This window comes from Pteropus vampyrus, unplaced genomic scaffold, assembly GCF_000151845.1.
Source record: "Pteropus vampyrus isolate Shadow unplaced genomic scaffold, Pvam_2.0 Scaffold71, whole genome shotgun sequence".
NCBI classification, from domain to species: Eukaryota; Metazoa; Chordata; class Mammalia; order Chiroptera; family Pteropodidae; genus Pteropus; species Pteropus vampyrus.
This window is the reverse complement of record NW_011888852.1, coordinates 5946980-5959423: the sequence shown is the minus strand read 5'-3', so window position 1 is coordinate 5959423 and position 12444 is coordinate 5946980. Positions and strand designations below refer to the sequence as shown.

The 12444-nt window shown below is 32.9% G+C and overlaps 1 protein-coding gene across 4 annotated transcripts in view; it reads left to right on the top strand.

Annotated features, from left to right (window-relative positions):
* Positions 1 to 12444, top strand: part of TRPC4 (transient receptor potential cation channel subfamily C member 4) — a 223809-nt gene that overhangs the window by 159714 nt on the left and 51651 nt on the right. For all 4 annotated transcript variants that reach the window (XM_011361850.1, XM_011361852.2, XM_023531609.1 and 1 more), the window contains one exon: positions 9939 to 10275. In XM_011361850.1, coding sequence (XP_011360152.1) covers positions 9939 to 10275 — 337 coding nt within the window. The remainder of the gene's footprint in view (positions 1 to 9938; positions 10276 to 12444) is intronic.

Sequence of the window (12444 nt, the reverse complement as noted above, 5' to 3'; positions counted from 1 at the left end):
TGTATGCTTGCCTAAGCAGTCTAAATTTACACCAGTTAAAATATAAAGTTTTCCAGAAAGCCCATAGGAAAAAGTTTTAATTATAGTAGCAGACTAATATAGAGATATTTTTATGTATAGGACTTTTTTTTTTTCTTCAGAAAATCTTAAACTTGCATCATATGGTACTACCTACCTATATGTAGAATCCCCACATCATGATTTATTGTTAATTTGATCTTCTTTACTCTTTCTTATTCATTACCTTTTATCATCAGCCTTTATGAGAAAATAAAGCAACAGAAAAATAGAGTCAGGAGATGGAGGAAAATTGAACATGGAGTGGAAGGCAGCGTTTTTAAAAATTATTTATGGACTTGATATATATTTGAAGCATTTGAAATAGCAAGTTTTATATAAACTATATAACCAAAAGCTATATATTAGGTAACTACTAGAAAATGATAGTTATGAATGTTATGGTTTGAATTACATACCACAAAAATTACGTTAAGCTCTTAACTTCCATTACCTCAGAATTTGACTGCATTTGGTAAAAGGGTCATAACAGATAAAATTAGTTAAGATAAGTTTATATTGGAGTAAGATAGGCCTTTAATACAATATGACTGGTGTCCTTACACAAAAAGAGAAGATGATATGAAGTGAAGCACATGGAGAGAATGCAACATGGCAATAGAGACAGAGATGAAATAACGAAGCTGTAAGCCAAGGAATGTCAAGGATTGACGGACTTCCAGAAGGTAGAAAGAGGCAAAGAAGGACGCTACCCAGAGTCTGAGAGGGAGAATGGCTCTGTCAACACCTTGATTTTGGAATTCAAGCTCCAGAACATGAAATAATAAGTTTCTTTGTTTTAAGCAATTTATAGTACTTTGTTATGTCAGTCCTAGGAAACTAATATGATGAGCAAATGTATTTTAATAAAACCTCTGAGATAACATGAAGATATAGTTTATATATAGAATTGTTCAACATTCACAAGGATACCAGTACTTTGAGTTAGAAAAAAAAATTAGTAACATTCTTATTTGCACTCAGATGCTTTGGGTTACAGGTTGAGTTCCTTTGAAGAATTGCTATTGATGACAGCAGGTCCAACTTTCCATGCAGAATTTTCTCATGTGCATAGCTTATTTCTTATTTTTAAGTCATTTTTCACTCATGCTTTATGATCTGTCCTTTCACATTGAGATGTACGTTAACTCAGGAAGCTATCATGATAATATACCAACCAGGATGTAAACAAGCAACACTTAGACTCGTGATAAGTGGAAATCTTGAAAATGATGATGGAGAGGAAATGATGCATTCCTCATTATTAAGAATATAACATAAGTTGTTTAAAAAAAAGAGAGAGGGAAGCCCACTATTCAGTAATCCTTGCGAGAAATTTGGGCAGAGGGGATGGAGTAAAGGGCCAGCCTGAGATAAACACTGCAGACAAACAGTCATTGGTGGTAATTAGATGAGTTTAGGAGAAAGAATAAAAAATGACACCAAAGAATAATTCTTTTTTGACACTTTTCTCCTCATACTTTTTTTTTTTTTTTTTTTTTTTTTTTTTGCTTTAAGAAGGTAATGACAAAGGCTGGCAGAGGCATATGAAACTGTTTTATCCTTTGGTTCTATTATATGTTATGTTCAGTTCTCCCATCTGTTGCCATGCAAGTTGGAGCAAATAGCACTAGCTGGGTCAGTTACTGTGTGGGCTCTGCTGTTGCCAAATCACATAATTTTTCTTACTCCATCATAGACTAGTTAATTCTATTCCGACCTCAGTAAACAAATAATTAACAACTATTATGTTTTAGCCCAGGAAATATGTTAGCCAAGACAGTCTCAAGATCTGTTGTCAGAGAGGCAATGAGGTTAGGAAGCATAAAAGAAAATGATCTTATTCTTCACCCTAAGGCTTGAGTTAAAACTTATCTGCTTATGGAATCTAATATGTTTGAAACAAACATAACTATTCACTTAAATTATTTATGTGTGTAATTGGCATGTAGGGGAAAGATTCTATTCTGTGATTATCAACTGGTGATTCTGAAAAGAAGGTATAAATAAGACCCTGTTTTACAGGGTCTTGTACAATTTAATATTTTCAGAAATAGTTGGTCTTGACATCATATGGAAAGGTACAGAGGCAGAAAGAGTAACAATATCCTTTCAACTCATGAGAACAACTAGTATTCATTCCCATTATATCTCTTTTTTCCTTTATGGATCTTTGTTTTAATAGAACAAAGGACAGCAGAGTTTAGTCTTCTAAACCAGGAATCTCTCCAAATGACTGTGAGTAAAGGTGGACACCCTTTCTGAACATGCCACTTCTCTGTGCAGAAAGTGCTGGTGGGTCACCAGAGACTGGGAAACCAATACATTGAGAGCTGGCCAAAATCAGGACCAAACTTTATTCAGGTTTCCATCTACCAATTATTCACCTGCAATCAATAGTCGGATAGTGGTTCCATAAAAACTATGTAATATTCTGCCTCCGTATCTGTCTTTATTTTTATGAAAGCATCTAGCTAGCCACCTAGAAATGATTGGCAGTTTTTTCTCTATTTTTTTATGATAGTTTAAAACAATTCCTCATATGTACCCTGAAGAGGGATATTTGTGAATAGATGTGGAATTCCTACCAACTGCTGCCCTCTGTAATTTTCAAAGAATTAACAATATCTGTTGACTCTGCCTTCCAGCTAACTAAACTGGGTTTTGTTTGTTTGCCAAGTTCAATAGTTTAATGTATGCAATGTTGGGTTTATCACCTCCCATATTATTTCCTTTACCTCTGCATTTTCAACTTCCTATTACTGCTTACTCATCATCCCAGCTCAGATGCCAAACCAATTTTGAATTTAGGCCCAGAAATAATTTAAAAAGTTTAATCCTGCCCCCACCTCACCAATACTGTCAGATGGAGTTTAATTATCATCTTCCCTTCTGGATTTGTAGACATCAGAAGATTGGTGCTCTAGTAATATGCTTTGAGCTATTCCTTGAATTCCAATCTGCAAATCTCAATTTGGCATGCATGTCCAAGGAGAAAAATCAGATGATTCGATGACTGGATAAGAGATACTTTGATCCTGACATAGCCAGGGAGTTTAGTTTGTTGGCCAATATAGTATATGGAGGATAGAATCTGAAGTTTATCTATCAGTCTTCTTGACTAATCTCAAAATTTTTAGCTAATGTCTTCTCAGATATGATTAAATCTTCACTACCTTTTAACCTTTAATAAGGCTGATAAAAATTTAGTTCACTACTTATTTTACTGTTATTTCCTTTCGCTTGGATTATCTTCCGATTGTATATTTCTTATAGAAAACTTTTTAAAATTAATCCCCTATAGTGACATTATGCTAATTAAAATTAGGTTATAAAATATGTAAATACATATAAATTAGCATATCTTCAATACTCCTTAATATACTAGAAGTGAACAAATATTATATCTGTATAAGATTGTAAGTGATTGAATAAGTATATGGACATATGTGTGTGCACACATTCCTTGTTTGTGTAAATATATTTGCTTATGTAATAATGGTAATATCTAGATTTATTGAATACATACCATGATCTAGAAACTGCTATATTTTTTGCATATTAATTCATTTAATTTTATAATAACCTTATATGATAGTGTTTCTACTATCTTCATTTTACAGATCAAAAAATAAGACACATCGAGAATTTAATAATTTATTAATGTTCACACAATCAGGAAGCATCAAGTACAGGATTCAAATCCCAGTAGGATGTTCCAAGGCTTGTATTCTCTTAATTTCTACAACATCCAAATACATAATATAAGGACAGTATGATTTGACATTTCATTTTAGGTTTATGATGGTGATGAATAGAGTAAAGATGTCAGAAACTAGGTATGAGAAGTTTTCTCCTTTTCTGGCCCAGGTTCTTCATCATTTACTCATGTCTCTCATGTCCACTGTGTCCTACTGTTTCATTCTGGTCTAGATCCCTTCCTGACATTTATACTTATATGATGAATTATTCAGTTCTCATCCTCTGGCTTCCATTGCACTGTATTCAGCTTTTCTACCTGCACTAGAGTTCAGTGACTTAGGGATTACTTTTGATATTTTTTGTTCTTTCCTGTAATTATGTATCACACTAATCTGTACCATGGAATATCTCTTATGTGTGTGACTTCTATGCAGCTACTTTCAAAGGTCTCTTTACTTAACTGAATTTACCTGTTCATAACCTCAGTAAGAGTACTGACCTTAAATAAAGAAAAAATAGAAAAAATTACAAAAACTGGAAGACTATCCTATATTATTCAAAAGTCTTTTTCTATAAAGCAGTGATTCTTAAAAGTTGGTCCTTGTACTAGTAACAGTGTCACTTGGGAACCTGGTGGAAATGCAAAGTTTAGGGTCTCACCTTGGACTACGGAATCAGAAATGCTGAGGGTGTCACTCAGGAACCTGTGTAGACAAGCCTCCAGGTGATCCTATTGCTTACTTAACTTTTAGAACCACCACCCCATGGCTAGTCCCTATCACCCAATTTCTCATACCACCGTCAGTTCAGCTTATCTAAAACAAACTCATAAATACACACACACACACACACACACACACACACACACACACACGCTCCCTGGATTTATAAGCATTTGACTGTGTATTTACATTGAATTAAAACTACTATTTTATTGTTTATCAGAGACAGTGGAGCTAATATAATTTTATTAGACACCAAATCATTTAAACCAGTGTTTATCAAATTTTTAACATTCATAAGAATCACAGTGTTAAATGTAGATTCTTATTCAGTAGATCTGAAGCGGGACCTGAGATTCTGAATCACTAGTGAACTTCCAATGACTGACAATGTTGTTGGCCTTAGCCCACACTAAACAGTGAAGACTTAGATTCAGTCATTGCATCAATAACCATATTCATCTATATCCTAAAATATTGCTGCAGTTTCTCTTTTATTCTATCTCTAGTATACTCACCATTGAGTATAACCTTCTAGCACAGGCTTATCTAAATATACTCACCTCTATCCTCAAGTTTTTAACATGATGATCTCTAAATCTAAATTAAAAATACTTCCATCCACAAAGTATGCCTGTCAGAATTCTGGCCCCCCCCCCTTTCTTTTCCATGTTTAACAAGTTCTACTTTCTTTCTTCAATTTTCTGATTATTTCATGTTGGGCATAATTCCTCTATATTATACTCTCTACCTCTTAATTAACAAATAAAACAATGCTCTGTATTAAGTTACCCAGTCACATGATCAGTCTCCAACATGCTTTGAGTTCCAGGAAGACAGATTTAGATGGATTTTACAGATCTTGGTCCCCTCCCCACTTATCTAGCCAATGTCTGACACATAGATGCTGCAGAATACTACTTACTTAATTAAATTAGGGAAGACCAGGTGAAAATGATGTTTTAATTAATGAAGTAGGAGAGCCTAATTAGTTTTTTTGGGATGACTGTACTCCAGGAGATCAAAAGAATTGTTTTTAATTAAGAACACAGCTAGAGGTATCTCTAGGAAACAGGGAGAGGCCCAGGCAGTAAAAGACCATTGACAGCTATGAAGGGAGTGAGGGCCTGAAATAGAAGAAAAGATTTTCAACTATGGACAAAATAATTACCTGACGCTCTTCTGCCTAGCAATAATCCTTAAGCCTTGCTATCAACATTACAAAATGTGTTGTTGAAAAAGCATTCCTGGGCAGAGAAAATAAAACCCTAAATGATATAAATTATTTGTGAATTGCTAAAGAATAAACAGTAAGACTCAGAAGAAATTGGCATGTATATGTCATCCTTTTTTAAGTAAAGGAATTGTTGCTCTTATGGAAATTACAAAAATACATTTAACCCAAAAGTTTCAACTCTGTTTATAATCAATCAGCAGTCAATTGAGACTCCCATTTAACTATCGGACTTATTCAAGATACATAAAGTAGCCAAGTTGGCTGTTCCCAGAATCTAGATTTTGCTCTTATAGAGAATATGGCCACAGTCTGAACTTTGGATATACATTTTTAAACCAGAAAAATATGTATATTGAAAAACTATAAAAAGATGAAGAAAGGACAAATACCCTACTACATTTAGATCCATAGTTACTTTAATTATTAGATCTCCATTAATTTTTTATTCCCTTCTGCTTACTCTGTATATATCCAATTACTATTTTAATTTCTCCTCATGTAATAGTGAAATTTCTTGTTTATTTTGTTTTTTTGTTTGTTGTTTTTACTGTTCAGCTTTATCCTTTTTCTCATCTTTTTTTTTTCTGTGTCCTTTGTGATTTGGAGTGTTTTAGTATTTTTTGTAGTTTTTATTTTTTAAGTCATTGATACTGGATCTCACTTCCTTTATTTGTAAAAATGAGATGAGACTCAATAATTTTCACAACTTTTCAATATTTGGAACTCTCTGACTCAAGATTTTATAGTCATGAGATGAGACTTTTGAAACTTTTAAAAAAGTTATTAAAAGAGAGAGATAAGAAGTTTTTCTTTTTTTTCAGAGTGACTTCTATAAATGCATGGCAAAAATGTGAATTTGAAAGTTTACAATGTTTCAATATGTATTTTAATGTGATGGCAGGAGTTGTGCTGGAATTGACCAACAACTTTAAGGATAGAAGGGGCTGTAACACAGTGTGCCTGAAAAGAAACTTCACTTTCCCCAGTCCTGGGATGGTACAGAGTTGGTAGTTCCTCTGGCTCAAAGATGGAATAGAGGAAGCAGGAGCTGTAAGCTCCCAGCATGCTGCAGACAATGTGATGGCCCACCCATAGAGAGATTGCTGGAATGGACCAGTGGCAGTGTCAAGGAGATAGGGTGGCATCCCTCTTCGAGAGTGTCTTTCAGTGAAGATTGGAGTAAAGCTGAGTATTCCTCTGAATAATCCAGGTAAAACAGGAGACAGAGAGGAATAGGGAGAAAGAAAGAAAGATAGAAAGGAGGGAACAAAGAAGGAACATAATGCAAAGAAGGAAGCATGGAGAAAAGAAAAAACGAAGAGAAAGAAAAAAGGAAGAAAAAAGAAAAAAACAAACAGAAAATAAACATGAGATCTTTGAAAGTTTTAATCTACTTTAGCAATTAAAGACTATGGAAAATCCTATAATAAAAAGATTGATTTTTTAGTCTTAATTGGGTAACTAATTTAAACACAAAACCCATTTTTTCATGGAAAATCTATTCATTAATAGAATACCTTTTGGGGAATGGTGTTGTAGACAAGTAGCAAGCAGCTATAGTAGAAAAAATGTAAAAACATTTTGAGAATATTTAGAGTTATAGTGATTCTTAGGAATACTTTTTGGGTTATTTCGATTCTATGATTAGAACAAATTTATAGCCAAATATTCACATTTGAGAAAACTTGTGCATTACACCCACTCTTGCTCTATTTGTATAGTCTCATCTCTATTCTTTACCTATAGGTAAACCTCATTGTGTCATTTTTAAATAATAAATTATGTACATGTTCGCTTACTGAGCACAGATGTGTATTTTCCAATAATTAAAATAATTTTAAGGAAAAAAAACTTTAGTAAAAATTAAAGCCAACCTTGTGTTTGGCAAGGGCACGTGTTCTGTGAGGATTAAATAATTTGCTTCTTCTAGGTATTTAACATAATCTATATGTGTGTATTAGGCAACAGACATATTTACCCAAGCAAACTTTAAGTCCTCCCAGTAAAGTTGTTTGCTTGATTGCCCTGGTGTCCTATCCTCTGGTGGGATTTTCACCAGGACATGAAGTTTGTTAGTCTGAGAATTCACCCAGACCATGTGGAACAAAGTATACATCCTTTTTTTTTACTTTTTCTGCATATATGAAATTTGTTGTTCATACTTAGTATCTTATAGAGTTTCTTCAATTTGTGAAGATTAATGAGATTATAGCAACTGCTTATTATATCTTGCATTTTCCATAGGTTTTTTTAACTCCCTTTTATCAAGGCCTCTCAACTGTGCTAAATTCTAATACTGTGAAAAATATTTTATATGAAAAATAGAAATAAGAAGATAGACTATGATTGGTTTATAAATTGCTAACAGGAAGGATTGTATGGGAGGCAAGGGGACCAACTCTTAAATATAACAGGGCTTGTTAATAACATAATACTCTTAGCCAATATTCCACAGATATAGCAACAAGAACTCAACTTGGACTTGGACTTTCAAATGTCTGACTTTGACCATAATGATAGGCAAGTAGTATGTAAAGAAAAATTATTCTACAAATTATAAAATTTACTATTTACAGAGCTTGAAGCTTACTTAAACAAATTACTTACAAAGTAATGAAGAGAGCATCATCCCAGTTTTAAAGAAATGCAGTTTTATTTTGTTTTTCTGTATTTATTGAACCCATTATTAGGAACTTAATTCAATTTATTACATATTTCTTCACCTACTATATTCTTGATGAGTAAGGAATCCAAGACAATGTGAAGAGAAACAGTTGCATGTGAAATCATACCTCCAGTCCATATGGTTGCACACTTTAACTATTAAATTAAGCTTTTAATCACTCACCCATCTCTACTTTGACTCTCAAATAGTTTTTAGTTTATGATAAACAAGGCTCTTTATGTGTACCCAGGAATCATTTGCTTGCTTACCATCAAAAAGAGTAAGGACAAGTCTTACCTAAAGGAGAGTTGTACAAACTGAGACTGGAGAAAAACTGAGAAATACTGGGGTGGCAGGGGAGAGTCCAATGAAAGGGCCAAGTATTTAGTTTGCTTCTAGAGTAGGCCTATAGTTGAGCCAGCAGAACTTTCTTATGGTCCTACAAGGGACTAAAGCTTCTACTACATTCAAAACTACCTATGGGCATCCCTTAAACACAATGTACACTTTGTCACCAGTGTATATGCTCTCTCTTTCACCATACCTTGCCTTGAATTTCCTTCTCTTCTCTTCTCTGCTCGACAAATCTGCCCATTGGGAGCTTTGACCCATTGAGAAGCATTCTTAGACCATTCTATCTGAAAGAGAAAACTCCCTCTGAATTTATATAATGCTTAGTTGCCAGTCCCAATGAGAAAGGTAGTGTGAAAAAAAAAAAAAAAGGAAACAAAATCCTGATCAGAGTCAAACATTTCATCATTTACTAGATATGTAATCTTGAATAAATTTACTGACCTCTTATAGCTTCTTCTATCTTCATCCTTAAAATTGAGTAAGGTCTATGCTACATCTCGAACATGCTGCCAGGATAAAATAATGTCATGTTTGCAAAATGTGTTGTATATGACAATTGATTGTACTTAAGTAAGAAATTTGCTTTATTTCCACCAAATTCAGTTATGATGATTTACATTCTGGTAATCCCAATATGATTTCATATATGTTTTTTCTTATTGCCCCAGCCCAGTTAAAAGTATATATTTGTTTTCTCCTGATGATGAAAGAAGTTAAGTCTTTAGTATATAAAATATTAAAATATACCCAAGTATAAAAAATGAAAAAAGGCATGAAATAACCAGAAAATAACTGCTAAATCAAGAAATAACCACCATTAACATTTTTCTATTGTATGCTATAAACATTACAATTCTTATACATGTAAGTATATATGTGTATCTTTGTACACAGCTGGTTCACTTATCAATATATCCTATAAATATTTTCCAGTCTTATTTTTGCTTCCTCAAATGCAACCATAGTATTTTGATTTACCATGTCTGGCTAAGTACATAGCATTACACTTTGGGAAATAAATTTTCAATAAATGGGCTTTATTATGAGAGCGACTTAAAGCATTTTATGATTATTTAAATATAAAATTATTTAAAACAGAATTTCTGACTTTAGAGACAACTCTGTTCTTATCGATGAACCAAAGACGTTATAAGTAACACTGACTCTTTTCCTTTTCCTTTTCCTTTTCCTTTTCATTTAGTTTGTTGCCCAGCCCAATTGTCAACAACTGCTTGCATCTCGCTGGTACGATGAGTTCCCAGGCTGGAGGAGAAGACACTGGGCAGTGAAGATGGTGACATGTTTCATAATTGGACTTCTTTTTCCTGTCTTCTCTATGTGCTACCTTATAGCTCCTAAAAGCCCACTTGGACTGTTCATCAGAAAGCCATTTATCAAGTTCATCTGCCATACAGCATCCTATTTGACTTTTTTGTTCCTGCTGTTGCTTGCCTCTCAGCACATCGACAGGTCAGACTTGAACAGGCAAGGTCCACCACCAACCATCGTCGAGTGGATGATATTACCATGGGTCCTGGGTAAATGTGTTACTATAGAAAATATAAAAACGTGATACTACCATGGAATTTTGTTGCTCAGGAAAGAATATTCGTTAAAGCTTAGGACATAGTAATGTTTAAAACAAGTTCTGACTATTGTATTCCAAGACCTAATACCCAAAACTAAATAATTATTTTATAGCTGTGGTCGACCTGCTCTTACATTCAGCTTGTAAAATGTAACCTTAGGTTTTAGAATATCAGATTTTAATGATTTCATATCCCATGAATGATTTTCTCATTTTGTTTGTATGTTTGTCTTTTAAAGCCTTTTCATATGTGTCATTGGCCATATGTAAATAATCATTTTAATTTTCTTGATACACCTTTTAAAAGATAAGTACAAATTACTCAGCAAAATTAGTGATTCTGGACATAACATAACTATAAACGATCTTTAAAATCAATCCATTTAAGTTTATCTTTGAAACTTTATATCATTAAAATAATAAGAAATTCAATAATAGGACATCCACCAATCTCTTTCAGTTCTTTTCATAGAAATAAAAATGTTTTGGATCTGCAGGAAATCTTGATAAGATAGAAAACCTTAAAGTATTGGTAAAAATCCAGTTTTCTTTTCCTATTGTTATTATAGCCACAGATAAAATTTACATTTTAATTATTCTTTCCTCTATCCTACTGCTGTTTGCTGAGAAATAACATTTTCTCAATTTAGCTCCTTATTTTAAACCTCTCTGTTATCATACCCATCTCGTCATTTAGTAATTAGAAAATATATGATTCACAATCTCAGAAGATCAGTTTAAGTTAACTGTCAAAACCGCTGCAGAGATTGTAAAGGAGGAAAATGTAGGGGAAAAAGAGACAGTGTCTGAATCTGAGATAGATACACTTTTCAACTTTAAAAGTTATAAATACTTTAAGCACTGACCATAAGAAAAGTTCATGGGACCAAGTTTTACATATCTTACTGGATAAAAAGAAATCATTTTCTTACTGAACTTTAAAATAGAGTACATTCTCATTAATCTGAAGTACATAAAGTGTAACCACAGATTCTTCCTGTTTAAAGAATAAAATAATTATGGCATTTTAGTTGATATTCAATATAAAATTATCCTGTTTGAGTTTAAATTCAATATCTCACATTGGGAATATGTCCTGTATGGAGTTTTCTTCATAGAAATTTCTTGGGAGCAATTCTTAAAGAAGTGCTAGGAAATATGATGTCCCATTATATATAACATATCGAATGTCTAGAAATCCTGATATCTCAAATGAATTACAGAATATTTCATTTTGAAAAATGCTATAGATACACTGCAGCATAAGCACATGTAATATTTCTAGTCTTTCATTTATTCAATCAATTAAAATACGTAGAATATTTTCTATGTAGTAAGCATAGTACAGGGCAATAGTGATAAGTAAGTGAGAGAGACAGAGAGAGAGAGAGAGAGAGAGAGACAAGTCCCTTGCCCTTATAAAGATTAAATTTTACTGGAGGAAATGAATAATAAACAATGAGATATGTTATATAATGTCAGAAATTAGTAAATAATATTAAAAAATAGAACTCCAAACTTTTTAAAAACTTATACAAGTAAAACAGTCATATGTGCAAAAGTTGTAACAGAATTTTCCATGAAAGCTGGCTAGAAGAAATTATATCCAAACCACAGCTAAATGGTTAAATATGGTATAAATTTAATTGTGAGAATTATAATTCTAGCCAAAAGAAATATCTACTAAAAGCAACATTTTCTCTAGATATCCTGACATCAGAGAGTTAATTTATTGGGAGATTTTTAGGGTAAAAACAGATTTTCTAGAATCCAAAAAAAAAAAAGAATGATTATCTGGCTTAAATAACAGGGAATGAAAAAGAATGTTTAAATATCAAATAGATCTGTCAAAACACTTCATTATTCATCACACTTGGTAAATTCTGAGTGTCTCATATCTAAATGCTTTGCTAGACCCATGATTATAAAGAGTATACTCTATGTTACTGGGGTCTGTGAAAAAGTACTGGATTTGAGTACATGTTAAGGTTCTACCACTAAGAGACTTTCCAACAATGGGTGTTCACAACCTCTCAGGATTTTCAATGTCTTCATTAATAAAATGAATGATTTAGAGTGATGACTTCTTAAGTCCCACTGAGTCCTATTACTGATGGGA